At 40.8% G+C, this 16,426-nt stretch overlaps 1 protein-coding gene across 1 annotated transcript in view; it reads left to right on the top strand.

The window, feature by feature from the left end:
- Nucleotides 1–16,426, top strand: part of GLI3 (GLI family zinc finger 3) — a 204,528-nt gene that overhangs the window by 1,497 nt on the left and 186,605 nt on the right. The window contains exon 2 of the mRNA XM_034061895.1: nucleotides 12,233–12,395. Within this exon, the coding sequence (XP_033917786.1) occupies nucleotides 12,272–12,395 (124 nt within the window). The 5' untranslated portion in view covers nucleotides 12,233–12,271. The remainder of the gene's footprint in view (nucleotides 1–12,232; nucleotides 12,396–16,426) is intronic.

Here is a 16,426-nt window from a genome sequence, read left to right as displayed (position 1 = left end):
CATTGTAATTTGGAAAGGTGCCTCACTGATTGATTCCTATAATTATTTCATTTAGGTCCTTTATGAAAAATTAATAATGATCTGACAGTTTCTTAATTACATATGTCATGATTATTTTGAAGGAAGACGGATGCAGTGTTTTAAAAGTAAAGAAACATGAAAATGTAAAAAGCTCCGTGTCCGCTCTGCCGTGTTTCAGCTGAAGAAATATAGATGAAAAGTAATGGTGAATGAGTTCAGCAATGTAAACTGTGTGCAGCCTCCTGAGAGCTTGTTTATATAATGAAGGTTTGGGTTTAACTAGCTAGTATGTAAATACTTTCCGTTTGGTGGATAGCCCAATTCTAGAAACATAAATAATAGTAACTATGAGAGAAGGCTATTTTAAGGGGGAGGATTATTTCTTTAAAAGCAGGATTATGTGATTTTGAATGAGTAAGAAGAATGAGTAAGAAGAGGACTCCCTCAGTGTATATATATCCTTTTAAGCAGCAGTGGTAGTAAAACTATGGCTTAAGGTGCCTGAATGAATGCGCTCTTGCATTCTGATAACTGCACATGGTTTTCAGTAGGACATGCTGTTCTCCAAAGCGTTTCTGTGGAAGTACTACGAAACAAAGACATCACCTGCATTTTCCTGCTTGAGTGGAGCAACGTTTTTGGCTTGAGAACGCGTGCAGTGGCCAAGACAGCCTTTACTGCTATAAGCAATCTTGAGCTGTGAAAGATGGTGGTGTGCCTTTTCAAAGACAAAAACATTTTGTAACTAAGAAATTAAAAGTATCGATGGTTATAAATCATTTCTGTTTATTTTGGAATCCTTGGTAGAGAAAGCAAAATGCTCAGGTTTGAGATATAATTTGTTCATCTTGCAGATTACTTATTTTTTGAACAAGATAAATGTGTGCATTTGATAATGACCCATAAAAGTTCCAGTTACACTTCCTGCCTCGTTTTTTAGGAAAGCTGTTCCATTACCTGCACTCTGGAGCATGTTTGAATTTCACTGTACATGCTCCAGGGAAGGAATGGCATATTTTTGTGTTGCAGAGTGTTAGTGAAAAGTTAGTCATCTTCGCCTGATAAATAAGGAATCTGATGGTTATTAAGGCAGGATTTATTTGGAGTTATGGAAGGAAGCATTTTAATGATCAGTGTTGCATGCACTCAGCTGTATGGAGACAGTAATGTACAAAGAAAAAGCAGACTTGAAGGAAAAGTGAATCAACGAGTCATGAAATCCTCAGGAAAACCTTAGTAATGGAATGTTAATGCTTTTAGGCTATAGTAGATTACCTTAAAAGTCAGGCTTTTCTGCTTTATGCAATTGTTGTAAATCCCTAGCTGAAGAATACTTTGAAGAAGGCTTTAGTTTTTCTGGCACTCACATTCTGTAGTCATTCCAATTGTTTTGGAAGATTCAGGGAATTTTCTGCCAACTTGCAGTTAGGCAATTAAAATGCTAAAATGGCTACAGAGGAAGCTTTTTATTCAACAAAAGGTTCAGCCGTAATAATGATTTCAAGTTGTCTTTTAACCATAGGTTTTATAGACGTCCTCCCTTTAGACTTTGTCATTTTTATAAGGGAATTGATTTGTTATACTTTAAAATCAAATAAAATGAGACAGAATAAACAAAAATAGGGCATGGGTGCTGCTGCAAACTTTTCAAGTTCTTTCAGTGCATTTTTCATCTTTACTTTTATTTGATAGGTCTGTGAAATAGAGCTGTAGACTGGCAGACTTTAAATGAAATTTCACACTTTGATGATTTTTTTTTAAACTTTGATATATTGACAGCAAAAGGAGCTGCAAAGCTTTTATATAACTTGAGCAGTAACGCCAAGCAGCAGTCAAACGTCTCTATGCATTTGTGTTTAACTGCAGAAGAAAAACATGTCCATGGGCAGTGGAGGGTTCTTATCAACTCCCTAATCCCAGATCCCAGCAAACCTTGAGGGCATGCCTCAGATCTTGCTGAAATCATTGTAGACTCTCACAGTTTGCAGATTAAATATGCTATGTGTTCCTGGCTCCAACAACAGTTTTATGAGCTCACTAAGCTTCCTGTTTTAAGATCCTTTTCTGAAGTTTTTAGGAGCTGCTAAAGGCGATGCTGTCTATGGCAAGTGGTACTTGTTAATTTAGAGACACTTCAGGTATTTCATTCTGTCTGTAAAAATAGCCAAAACGGCTATTTTCAAATTGGAAGTCGAGTTGCATTGAAAAAAGGAGCTCCTTTAAAGAGGGATTCTGTTGTTTTAATGTGTTTGTCAGTACACAAGGTTGCAAAGTTTACACAAGGCTTGATTTGTTTTATGGGGGCTTGACTTTGACTGGGCTCTTTAAAACGAGACTTTTTCAGTTGTAATTCTAAGCACAATGCAGCTTTTAGTACATAATTTCTGAGCCTCTTTTAACCAGTTGTATTTGTAGCAGCTCATTAAACATACCTTTGAAGTTCTCATTCTCCTTTAAGTGTCAAAGAAGGGAAAATCTATTCTGCCAAGGGTGAATTTCAGTGAATCAGGTAGTTAACCCTGGGATTTGTTGACCCTTCTGAAGGAGTGGTGTTTGCACCTCAAATTCTGGGTCCTGTCTTCTTTTCTAGCTGCTCAGTAGTTAACTCTTATGGTTTATTCACCGTAATTGTGTTTATGTATGCGGTGTAATAGTTTTAATTAAAAAGGAAAATGCTTATTGTCCAACAACATGTGTCATGGTATTCCCGAGAGAACTTGAGCCAATTTTGTGCTTAAAGGTTATTCAATGAATGAATTTTTGAAAGCCCATTTGTCAAGGTACTGCACGGTTTCTGTTAGTTTTCAACCCCCAAATTCATTGTCTGCATGGCCCAGTCATTAGTCAGCAGTGTATTAGTGCTGCCTCCAGGCAATGCTGCCCAGCACTTCTTCACACCATTATAGCTCTAAAAGTGTACTCTGCCGACTTGTAGAATTACTGCTCTGATTTCCGCTTGGCTGGGTTTGAGGTAAGTCCCCTCCCTACCTTCCAGCTCTCTCTAATCCCTGCTTTCTTTCAAGGCTGCTTTCTGCAGAGATTCAGGGGAAAACTTTCTGAAAAGATTGGGCTGGTATCATACTGTGGTTTTGTTGTGGTATACGCTCTACACATAAATTGTACCTGCATTACCTTGAAAGTGTATTAAATTGGCTGCTGATCTGAAGAGTTGGTTTCTCCCTCTTTAAGAACAAAACAAGACAATACATTGATCGTAAAAATGCCTGCAAGATTATTTAGATTGCAACAAGGGGCAAACTAATTGGGGTAGAATGCGTTTGTCTCTAAATAGTTGCTAGGTGTCAGAACTGATAGTATCAGAACCCACTACCAGGAGATCTGATTTGAATAATTTCCTTAGCTGAAGAATGTCAAGTTATTGTTTGCACCTATTACCAAGGCAGACTGTTGTTTGTTGTTTTTTTTTTAATGCCCAAAATGCTGCTGTATTTTTTGATATCTGATATTTAGGTCAGACCTAAAGGACCCAACTGACCTTTTGGTGTTTTAGGTCTGAGCCTCCCCCGACTATATTTACTGCTTTGTATGATACTCTGTTTTCTTTATATACAAATCTGCTAATGTCAAGAAAACCAACTGCGTGTAAAGAATACTTCATCCAGCTGCCGAGGAAATGAAGCCTTCATTAGATAAGATGTATGAGTACCTGGAACCAAATAGTCAGAAACACAGATCAAGTTAGTGTCACTTCAGTACAACGTCTGCAGCTCTGAATTGTGTATATTAAAATGAAATCCTAGCACTACCGATTCTTAACTAACAGGACCTGGTCTGGTGTTTTTCCCTTCACTATGGATGCTTTTTTTCTGGGAAAATAAGGCAGCTGTGTAATTCTGTGATTACCCTGTTTGAACAGGGATGGTGGATTGGGAATTTATTCTGAAGGAGTTCAGGGTTGTGCTGTTGTATTTTGTCAAGTTACAAAAACGTGAAGGAATCATGATGCAGTTTTACTGCTGCTACGAGATAGGTGTAAAACCTAAAGTAAACTGTAAAAGCTGAAGACAAAGTTTTATAAAGTACCTTTCACACTTGAAGTTCTTCCTGGATATATGGAGCTTTCCTAGCTCTTTTACGTGTTAAAACATCTGTGTTGGGTTAGAACATGACTGGATGATGGCATCCCTTAACCTGAGAGTATGCTGAGGAGATAAACAGGCTTCCAGGAGTGGGACTGCTGATCAAAACATGGCACTTTCAGAAACATTCTACTAGATTCCTTTAATCTTGTTTTAAAATGTTAATTGTAAAAAATGGAATACAGTCTTTTCTTCTTCCATTTGCATATCATAAGTTGGAAACACTATGCACTAGATGTATATTAAAGATGTTCTTCCTTGAGCTCAGTTCCTGTATAGATTGACATTGATATATAGATGTAGTTTTGATTCTATGGAAACTTTCATCTTTTGGGACTGATGAGATAAAGCACAAAGTGTGCAGAAAGTGGTCATGCCATTGGAATTCACGTTTAGCTCTGGTGCTCTAAATTAGAGTATTTCAGCATTTTTTCCATGGCAGTTGATGAAGTAAATAAATTGTGATGCAAAGCACACCCATTCCAGATGTTTGTAATTTGCTTTACCAAGCTGTTGGTCCACGAACTGGCAAGGAGGGAGAGAAGAAAACATCCTGTATCATCACCAGACGTGTTCTAGCGCTAATAACAATGTCAGTGGTGGAAGTCATAGTGTTTGTCATCAACACAGCAGGTCTTGCTGGTTGTCCTCTCTGTGTATTCCTGTCCTTTCAAGTCTTGAGCATACGAATGTACTAATTCGGGTTTCATAAAGCTAGTGTTTTTACAGAAGGATGTCACTGGTGCTGTTAAGTGTGGTTTGCATTTAGTGTTGCTGAAGAAAGATAGGGACAAAAAGTAAGTGTAGGCTTGGTAGGGTAGTTTGAAGTGTCACCATTCATTCCAGCCTAATGCTACAAACAGTAAAGTCCACGGGAGATTCCCCCCTTCCCTCCTCCCCATGCTAATTCTTTTACAGCTAATCTTACTTTGGCATAATTATTAGAGTTTTTCCTGCTGCAGACTTTGAAGCACAAGGACATGTAGGATTGCAAAACAAGCAGGAACAGAGCTTTTCTAGCAATTTTAGGCAGGGTAATTGGCAGGAGTTCTAATTTCTTAAGGGTAAGTGCATTACCGGTTTTAAACCCACCCTCCTCCCCAAACACATTTACACATTTGGAGACTTGAAAAATATTTGGCACTTTCTGTTTTTTTAAGAACTAATCTTTGTTTTTTCCATTGTCTGTATGTAGATAGTTTGTAAGAGAGTCAAAAGGAGGAATAAAGAAACCCAAGCCCCTGTGATTACAATAACAAATGCTTAGATGGAGAGTTAATGACCTGGTTTGTTTGTTTGGTGTTGGTTGTGGGTTTTTTCCTTCATTTATTTTAAAGTTCCATTACTTTCTGTAAAGACTCTTGGATAATGAATGGATTATGAATTTTTACCTGAGAGGAGACATCGTGCCTGAAATGTAAGGCCACTAAGACGTGTTTTAAGTTCTGTCTTGTATCCCTCAGTACTGTGTTGCATGTACCCAAACAGCTTCTGGGATGGGTGGACTGGTTGGATGGTTTGACCTGAATCCTTCAGCATTTTTATCCATTAAATTCTGTTTACTGGGTAAGGAACTATGAATCACTTCTTTCCTGGTGGAAAGCTGTTTTATTTAGATACAGAGTTTAATCTGTTGAAGTAATAGTAAAAACATTTAATTGGGGTTATGCTTAACAGCTTTCTAAATCCCATCACAAAAGTAGAGATAATCTACTTGTAAGAGTATGCGGGTGATGTGTGTTAAAACCTACTGAGGTGCTGCCTCAGTAGAAAGTGCCACTTATTGATCCTGCTCTGTGTGTGTTTTAAATATTTTCAGAACTTTTTGTAATCCCATTTATCTGGAGCAGGAAGATGTAAGCAAATGTAATTCCTCTGGAGCCCAGCGATTGTTACACTTGATCAGTAGTTCAGTGTATGCCGTAGAAGAGTTTCTCACTTAGGATCTTAATCATGAGGATGCTAATAGCACTGCTTTGCCTAGCTGATTGCCTTTGTGTTTGTGATCCTGCATTATTGTTGCCACAAGCTATTTAACCTATCAGGAACAGATCAGATCATCATTAACCAGGCTTTAGGTCTAGTTGTTTTTCATTCTTTATGGGGGTGGGGAAAAGAAATCAAAGGAATGGAACACAGGAACAGACAGTAGATAATAATGAATTTGGAAAGATTATATTAATACATGTGGTGCCCTATAACTTGGGGTATTTTTTGATTTCAAGCAACAAATCCACCTATCTGATTCTGGTGGATTGGTGCTGCTATTTTTTGTTTTTTCTTTTCTTTCTAATTTTACTTCGCATTTCAAAACAGATTTAGGAGAAGTATGCAGTTAGCCACTAGTGCATTTCTAGATCATGCATATAATATAAACAGAAGGATTACAAAGTCCAAGATACCTTTTTCCCCCAGCTTATTGGTGATTTGTTGTGGTTTTATATATAGTGGATACGAGACTATTATTTGTGCTGTTTATATGGGTCTTAGTGTGGCCAGTTGTCTCAACAGGGAAGAATCTAAACCAAATTTGCCGAGGGGTCATTAATGGGGGATTGCAGAAATCAGGTCTAGCTTACGAAGAACTGAGGAAAGAGAGAATTACTTAAAAGCTGTCTAGGGTTCAGGTTAGTTCCTATAGCTGTTCTAAAACTGGTGCCGTGAACCAGGAGGTTAATGTAGCGACTGGAAGATGTTTCTTAAAATGTGTATTTTCCAACATGTGCTGTCAGGGGTAACTTTGTCAGTGCGGCTTTGCCAGCAGGTTTGATGGGAAGTGATGCTGAAATCTAGGTGGGTTTTGGAAGTTAAATGTACCCGCATCAAGTCTGTATAAATCAGTGTGAAATAGCTTCCATATAATAGCATAAGATTGTCTCATGTAAATTTTGCATTTGAATGTATCTGAACAAGGTGCCTTTTTTTATCCTTAAATAATCCCAAGGAACGGTGTAACCGCTTTTGATAAAATTGATAAAGGGTCCTTTATGGTTGAGAGAGACTGTAATTTCCTGATTGTTCTTCATGCCTCCCCTTGTGGTTTTCACTTTCATACAGTTGTGCTGTTCAAGATGTATTGTATCCCCAAAGACTGCTTCCAGTAGTGTGGATCAAAGTAGTACCTATGAGCACCCTAACTACCCAGAGTAATTTCTGAGAAATTAAACATGCTATGTTTGCTTGCACGCTGATTGGGGCACTCTGGTTGCTGATAGCAATCAGTATGAACTTCCCTACTGCTGATGTAATGATGATGAATGCTGTGACACTGCTATTTCAGACAGCTCTTCTCAGCGGATGCAAACCACTTGTTAATGAATTGAATACAACTACCGCAGCATCGAATGAAACAGGGAAAGGGGCTTTTAGGTTTGTTTTTTTTTTGGAAACCAATGCATTCAAATATATCCCCTCAAAAAAAACCAATCCAACCCCCCCAGACCCAACAAAATAACCAAATAAAGGCAGAAAAAGGTTCAAGTTTGTAGTAAACATAAACCAGTCTAATGTGCAAATTGAGGATTTTAGATGGTGGTTCCTGGCCAAGCACTTAGGCAAGCAGTCTTCTTGAAGTCAGTGAGCCTGTTCCTATGAATAAAGATTTGTGTGATCTGGTCTTCAAAACTAATGTATGCAATACAAATGCACTGGTTTTAAAAAGTAATTCAGAAAGGAGGAGCACAGACCTGAAGATTCTTGGGGAATCAAAGTGTACAGAAAGGGTCACATTTCCTGCTCTTTCAGGGAGATGGTTGCTCCACTGTTTCCAGTGAGTTGGCACTGTGAGTAAATGAAGATGGCTTTCTTTCCCTCCTCAGTATATCAATATGATTATTTTTACTACCATGAGGCACAATTTTATGACCAGCATACATAAGGACCAGGAATTACATAATTTGAAGTGGCTTGAGAGATTCTTTCTGTTTGAAATACATCTCTAACATATTGTCATTTGTTGACATTCCTTTTAAAAGAGGCAGTTTTCCTCATTTAACTGCTTCATTCCAGTAGCTTGTTCCTAAAATTCCTCCAACGTAATATGTAATTGGGAAAAGAGTTTACGTTTATGATTTGAAAAGGAGAGACACACCTGCAGGCAGGTTGCTGTTTTGAGAGGGATTAGGTTTAAAATGGAGATCTGGAATTAATTGTGCAGTGGGTTCAGGCCTTAGGGAAACTACAAAAGGTTCAAGCATGGTTGAATGGGAAAAAGCCATGAATGTTTGCTTTCAGGAAGGAATGTTTATCCCTCTATTTACCTATGAAAGTTCAGGCTTTAGTCCATATACTGTTATAGCATTTTCTTGCCATTCATATGCACATGGAGATGCTGGATAACCAACAGAAGCTAGCTTTCTGGTTTGTTGAAAACAGAGCTCCTTGCTGCAGAATAGATCCATATTGTCTCAGGCCTGGGGCAGGAGCAGGGAAGTCACTGACCCACACACTGGGCAGAGCTGTGTACATGATAATATAAACACCTTGTGTTTTAATGTGAAGATGATGTCAGGCTGGCTGGTTTTCAGAATGCTTTTTGATAGGCATTAGCAGCCAGTGGAAAGAAGTCTTCATACAAGAAATCCTGGAGAGGGGCTTTTACAAGGGCATGAAGTGGCAGGACAAGGGGAATGGCTTTTATGTGACAGAGGGGAGATTGAGATGGGACATCAGGGAGAAATTCTTCCCTGTGAGGGTGCTGAGGCACTGACACAGGGTGCCCAGAGAAGCTGTGGCTGCCCCATCCCTGGCAGTGTTCAAGGCCAGGTTGGATGCGGCTTGGAGCAAGCTGCTCTAGTGGAAGGTGTCCCTGCCTGTGGCAGGGGTTGGAACTGGATGAGCTTTAAGGTCCCTTCCAACCCGAATCAGTCTGGGATTCTAGAAGATGTGTGTTTGGTTATGTTTGTGTTTTCAACTTGGGCTTCCACTTGTCTTCAGGAGAAAAACATTTGTCGGTCACCGTATTGACTACCATTTGACTGCTTCCCTATCCAGCATGCTTGGCAAAACATATCAAAACACATACCTCAAGTTACTAGTCCTGCCATCTCTCCTGGCTTTCCTTACTTTCCCAGCCATGCATACCACCATTTATCTAAATAGGGCACTGGAGTGTAACTGATGCTGCTGGAATTCTCTCAGCTGCCTTTGCCACACTTGCATGTGGGTTGGGAGCGGAGGAAGGAAGGCACAGGAGGAAATGTCTGCAGGGCTGCTGCCTCATGCCGTGGGGTGAGAGCTGAAGAAGAAAGTTCACTCTTGCAGTGTTCCCTCTTCCATGCTGCTGTGAATAAAAGCAGCCTTCTGGGTGTAAACTAAGCAGACATGAACCAGAGCAGGTACCAAGAGCAGATGTTTATATTAGCTCGTGGCCAATTCTGCAATTTTATGATAAAAAATTCACTTAAAGCATTACTTTAGGTCTCTGTTCTCTGCCATTGTCCACACAAGGTAGCATAAACCAGGAACGTGATAGGGAGCAGTGGGAAATGTGGAACGATGTCTGCTAGTTTTCCTTACATTAAAGAGAAAAAGCCCCAAAGCACCAGAAACATCTCATTGGTAGGCTGCTGGGGGAAGAAAAAAATAGCAGAGAATGGATGGATGCCAATCTGAGCAAGCTCTTGAATCACAGATTAAAGCTGTGTTAACTCCTTACAGTGCTCCGTTATCTTCTTTTCTGAGCAGTGGTAGGATCAGATTGTCTTGGAGGCCCTGTCCTGTCATGGTGGAAAGGAGAAGGAGATGAAGATAAGTGAGGGCTGCTTGTTCATAGCCGCACAGATATCTGTGTGGCAGGAGGCATGGGGCTGCTGTAGATACCTGTCATCAGTTTTGTGATCTTTGCCCAAATCCATGGCAGATTTCATAGAAAGCCAGCTTCATGGCACTCCACTGGCCTAAGAAATGCGGGCAGAGTATGTGGCTTCTTCATTTCTAGCTGAATAGGGAGCATGATTGTTTCTTTTCATGGCTTACAGCTAGAAGAAACAGGCTTGTGAACTGAGGGCAGGAGAAAATGGGGACAAGTTCTGCAGCTTCCCCTTCTAAGCTCTCAAAGTCAGACTCTTCAATGTTAAGTGAAGATGCTGCCTGGTGCATAGCAGCCTTAGAAGGCAAAACAAGAAAAACAACCGCAACTGAAAGTGTATAGCTGGTGAGACAGCACAGAAAGTTACTGCTTTTAAATAACTCAAAGGAGGGTAGTCGGAGCACAAGAGTACACTGCAGGACTCACTCATGCAGTGCCTGGAGGCTGGGTAGAGACAGATGCTGGTGCTTATGTGGCCAGGGCTGTACAGAGAACAAGCATGTTCGTATCAGTATGGGGTCAGCAGCTTGGCAGCAGTGCCAGCTTCCCCCCAGTTTCTGCTGTTGCAAGGGGCTGAGAACCCTGATGCATGTGACAAGTGAGGATGCTCTTGCATGAGATGTGCAAGGGAAAAGGGGGAGAGAGCATCTGAGAAATTTGGAAAGGTGCTGCTTATTGCAAAGCGCATGTGAGACCTCCCCTCAATGAGGTCTGTGCATTGCTGGGTACAAGTGAGGGCTACTGGAAGTTGAGTATTAGACTTCTCCAGTTTCCTGTTTGAAGACACCTGACATCCCCCTTCATGTTCTGCTAGGAAGCTGTTTCACAGATGACAGTGGTGTTTGTAGCGCTTTCAGAGGCACATCTTGAAAGTACTCTTAGAGATACTCTGCTATGGCTTTGTTATTGCTGGGTTTAGCAAGAAAGAAACTGAAGGGAAGAAAAATACCTCTCCAGAGGTAGAGAGGTAAAAATGCCTCTCACTGACTGGTAGGTCAGTGGCAAAGGGTCTCTGGTATCTAGTCTAATTCCCTGGCTGACCTGCCTGGCTAAATAGTGATTCATCTAGTGATTGGGCTCTTCTTTGATCCCTACTGTATAACAAGGAGGCTTTGGAGTGCTTTATTGTGCTATTAAAAAGAGCTCTTCCTAGGGAGGTGAGATGGGGAAGGTTTCCTAGACAGCTGTGTTTGTAAAGAATTGGCTTTGTAGCCTGTTTTGGGGTTGGTTTGTTTGGTTGGGTTGTTGTTTGGTTTTGTCCTGTCCGAATTGGGAAACAGGTCGCTAATGTAATTACACTTCAGTAGAGTTTACTTTGTGGCTTGTTTTGAAGCCTTTGGTTGTTTATTTCATTTAAATGTTGTTCTAGAACAGTGCGACTTCCTTCCGCTTCAGACCCCTGGAGCTAATGACTGCAGTGCTGCTTGGAGCTAAAACCATTCTCTTTATTTAATATTTTTAAATTAATATTTATTTAATATCCTATGTTGTTGCATAGGATCGTGTTCAAACTCCCGAAGTACCTGGGTATGTTGGTTCTAAGCATGGTGTGTGCTGAATTTTGAGGGCTTGTGTAAAGCTTACCTGGCGTGCGTCAAGTTAAGCTGCAGACCAGTGCTTGGAGTTGCCTCTCTTCTTTGCTGCCTGCAGTCCTGGGGCCTGGTGTGGCTTACATCGGGAATGTAAAAGCTTTGAGATTAAGGAGAAGTGATCTGCAGGAATAAAATGAATGGATCACTGGAGATGACACTGAGAAAGCCAGGGGAAACCAGAGAAACCAGGCACACACCTCTGCAGAGTTATCCATTTTCAGCATTTTCATGCAAAAGAAAGTGATCTCATTATCTGCCACCAGCAATAGTATTTGTCTTTCCCTGTGGTTTTCAGGGTGTTGCTCCAATGCACTTTTGTTTGAGTTAGATTTCTGAACAAACAAAGAGAGAGATGTTTACACGAGTAGGACAAGGTGTAGAGATAGACAGGATAATTCCTGCTGCAGTGTGTTCAGATAGCGTGAATGTTGGAATTTAAATATTTGGCTTCTGTAGTCAACAAGAAGGGCTGTCTTGATTCCTTTTGCGTTGTTCTGAAGTGCTCTGGACATAGGAACAAAACGGGCTTTTTCCCCCTGGATCCATTAGGAATTTATGCATGCAAACATGATTGGATGGGCATTCAGAAATGGAGTGTGGACTGCTAATTCGGTTGTGCTGCAGACTCTTCTGCAGGTGAGAGGTGTGAGGGCTTTTGGGCTAAGCTTTCAGATAGTATTTAAAGTATATTACTCGCTTGTTTCATTCAGGTATTAGTACAAGGAGAGCTGAAGTAATGAGAAGTCATCATGGAGGCGCAGTCCCATAGCTCTGCCACGACGGAGAAGAAAAAAGTGGAGAATTCCATCGTGAAATGCTCCAGTCGAACAGATGTCAGTGAGAAAGCTGTTGCCTCCAGCACAACTTCCAATGGTGAGTAACAGCAGGGATTTACTAGCAGCCAAACCTACAGTAATTTTATGTTCACTGCATTCCTTGTGAATTGAGCATTTGCACCTGGATCGCTGTTTGTTCGAAGGAAAGGCTGAAGAAAATGAACAAGGGGGGGTGGTGGTAGTGGAAAGTGGTAGGATACAATAAGGCCTGTTCTGGCATCAGGCATAGTCTTTTTCTTCCAGATGTTCTAATTTGAGATGTAAATGTGCTAAGTTATTTATTATAGGAAGTTCCTGGTTTTGGCGTTTTGGAAATTGTCTTGATTAGCCTGGCAGGGCTTGGGAGTGCTTTGCATTTGGCCGTTGAAATCTCTTACACTAGTTAGATAATTAGTTATTACAAAAGAGACAGAAGTAGCTCTGTCAACAGTAATGGCAAGGGGTTTTTTTCTTCTTCTCTTCTTTTGCAAATAAACTTGTTCCTTGCAAAGGGCTGCCCCCCCTTCCTCCCCCCCCCCCCCAAGCTCTAATGGCCAGGGACATACTGTCATGTTAAAAGCGTGTCCTCCTGTGAATTCACTTCAAAGTTGTGAATGTACAGCTTGTAGATTTGAAAACTGGGGTAGTTTGCTTAATTCTCCCCAGAGATTACCTCACTTGACGATTTTACATATTCTCTGCCTCCTTGAGAGTGTGTAATCCCAGCCCAGGCCCTTTCATTGTTCAGTCTTAGAGGCTGAGTGCACTGGTCCCTACTAATGCAAAATTCCCTTTGCATTAGGAAAGAAAGCTGCTTGAAAAGGTCTGGGTAGAGTTTAGACCTGTGGACTGTGGATATAACTGCAGGTAACTTGTTAACAGAAAACTTGTGTTTTTGCAAAGCAAATAGTGGCTAAAAATGGAAGATGTCTTTATGCATATTTTGAAGTCCTAGTGTATTCCTGGCAAAACGTTTTCTGTGCACCCTTTCTTTCATCGTGCTCACTCATCTGGGCTTGTGGTGCAGGTCATGTTCTCACTTTGGTATTTTGAGTAAAGGTTTCTGCTTTCATGAAGAAACATTTATCTCCCACTAGACTAAAGCAGAAAATACATGAATCCTGCAGCCATACTAAAGGGAAATCTCTGTGGGTCAGTAAACATTAGATGGTGCATGTCCCAGTATCCTCTGTGTGACTGGACTTCAGATTCAAAGCAAACTCAGCACCTGCTGACCTACTAGTTGGAGGTGATCCCCATGAGAAACTCTTGAGCAGCTATGGAAAAAGTTGCATCAGTTTTCTAAGGCATATGAAACTGGATCCTCAGCTGGTGTAAGTCAGCACAGACCCGTTGCTGTCAGTAGAATTACAGTGGTTTGCATTAGCTGAAGAGCTCACCATGGTATTTTTTTTTTGATAACAGGATTTTCCACATTGGTGCAACTTTTCACACAGATGCACACTTTAATAAATGTATATTCTTTCATGTGCGAGGGGTGTGTACTCAAACTGAATATTGGCACATACCTCTGACTGCTTGGGCTAGTTTTAATGTTACTGTTAAACATTTAGATCGAGAGGGCTAAATTTAAAGCCTTCAAGATGTTTTTGCCTAATTCACATGTAGATTTACCCTGTGGTCAGGTAATTCTCTCACTCTATTCTACCTGTCAGCTTTAATGGTAATAGTAGTTCTTAATGGCCTGCTTTGTCTAGGTTGTGTATTACTGCATGGTAGGGGCATCAGACTCCCAAGAGCTGGAATGATACTAGGTGTGATGGATGACTAGAAATTTTTGTCAGTGCAATTGTCTTCTATTAACAGAATAGGATGTTAATGTAGTACACATCCTGGGGCCTGGGCTTGCTTTGGTTAAGGTGATGACAGTTACCTTTGTTTTCAGTGGGTAATGGTTGGTCTTGTTAGTCTTTGTATTTAGGGAAGTCACCAGGATCACCAAGGTTTGTATTTCTAATCTACTTTCACTTATAACCAAGCAAACAACTTTCCAGAGATATAGGGTTAAAAAAGTCCATTCCTTCCTGCATACGAAAAGTGTCCAAATACTAATACCAAAACTTCAGAACTTAAACATGAGTTTTACTGTTGCCCGTGTGATTGTCATGATAATGAATTTTGGTTGCAAGGACCAATTTGCATGAAAGTTGGGCTCTCATGACATTTGCATCTTTTGTTCTTTAATGCTAGAATGAGTATTACTGTGCGAGCATCATCAGTTGATACAAGACACCACTGCTACAAAACATGTAGCTTTTGTTGATTCAGTGCAGAGGGCTGCCATAACGTTTAATGGTTGTGATTTGCATTTGAATGCTCTTGTTAAACAAGGTAAGGTACCCTTAAAAATAACAAAAAGACACAATGATCCTTGCTGGTTTTGTCAGAAGACTGCTGTCATCGCAGAGCAACATCTGCCTATCATACCAGTGTCACTTCATAAACATGTCTAATATCAGTGCTTCTCTTGATCTGGGCAACACGTTAATTGGCAAAGTTTGCAGGGAAATGTGTGCTTGAGTGACAGCTGTCTGAGGTGTGATGTAGAAGATAGTATTTTCTCATTAGCTCTACTGTCTTCTGAAGGAGTCAGAACTCGAATCAGAAATAGATTGAAAGCTGTTAGTTACGGGGTTTATGCAAAGCTATTAATCATGAAGACACAAAGAAACTGCCATTGTTTCAGCAGCTTCCAGAACACACCCTATAGCAGAATCTATACTAAAATGAATATTGAGTGTGCAAAACTTCTCAGTCATAGGATGTGCAAGCTGGTTATTGAAGAGCCTGATGTAAACGTGGGTGCAAGGGAAAGAAAGTGGGAAAGATGACCGGAGAGGGCAGCTTCTGTCTTAACCCTTACTGCACAGTGCAAGTTAGTGAAGCCGAGACTTCAGGGTGCCCCTTGGAAGGTACCAGCTGTCCTGTAGACTGAAATAATAAGCATGGGCTGCAGTTCTGCTGAGTTCCTGCCATTACTTACATACAAACAAGATTTCTGCTGCACTCAACCAAGCTGACTCTATTGCTGAGATGCTAGTGCTGTGTTAGATAAGGGCTTTTTTCCAGCATTTCCATTATAAACCCCTAATTTCAGGGATTTATAACTAAGCCATTAAAACGCGCTCCAGGCTGAAACATGTGGGGAAGGTCTTAGTGCTGGAGCAAAGAAAAACTGATTTTAAAATACGTGTGATCAAAAAGTGAAAACCAAACGGAAGAATCCTAATGTTTAGTAACTGACAAAACCCTTTGGTGCAGTTTGATACCCTGTGGGACTTTGTAACTTGGGAGCACTCTGGCTTTGTTTTGACTTTTGATTTTGTTCTGTTTTGTGTATCCCAACCAAAGTGCACACAGTTTACTAAGAGAAATTTCTTTCCAGATTGTTCCTTTTACTCCTCTGTTGGACTCCCGGATTTACTGTTAGGCCAATAGCCAAGGTGGGGAAAACTGCTACAGAAAACTGCTAGCAGAAATATTAACTCACAAAAGGCTGTATGAGCAATAAGTTTATGCTAGGGTATGAAGTTAGCTTACTTTTGTGTCTCGTGTGATTTGATAGCCTCAGATTGATCTGCTTTGGCAAAGTAATAATGACAACAAATAAATACGGTATTTATGTCATGGCCATGTTACTGGTATGACACTGGAGTAATGAGGCCAGTGTCCCAGCCCACCTTACTGCCCTGGTGCTGTGTTGTCAGACCTTGTCTTCTCACACATGCATCCCTGCCAGTTTTCTAGTGTCAAAGCAGTAAGACCTTGTTCCCTACCATGTCAGCATATGGATTTAGGTCATCAACCCAAAAGCTGCTGCATGCACACAGGTTTCTAGCAGGTTGTGCAACAAATGGCTTTCTAAATAGAAGTATCCATTGAACATAAAACTCCAGACTGGTTTGGGCTGGAAGAGACCTTAAAGCTCATCCAGTTCCAACCTTTCTGCCATGGCCAGGGTCACCTTCCACTGGAGCAGCTTGCTCAAAGGTACTGGAAGCTGCTCTAAGGTCTCCCCTTAAGAAGCCTTCTCTTCTCCAGGCTGCCCCAGCCCAGCTCTCTCAGCCT

The sequence above is a fragment of the Melopsittacus undulatus genome, chromosome 1 (genome assembly GCF_012275295.1).
Source record: "Melopsittacus undulatus isolate bMelUnd1 chromosome 1, bMelUnd1.mat.Z, whole genome shotgun sequence".
Classification (NCBI taxonomy): domain Eukaryota; kingdom Metazoa; phylum Chordata; class Aves; order Psittaciformes; family Psittaculidae; genus Melopsittacus; species Melopsittacus undulatus.
Note: the sequence above shows the minus strand (reverse complement) of the source record. Positions and strands in the feature narration are given on the sequence as shown.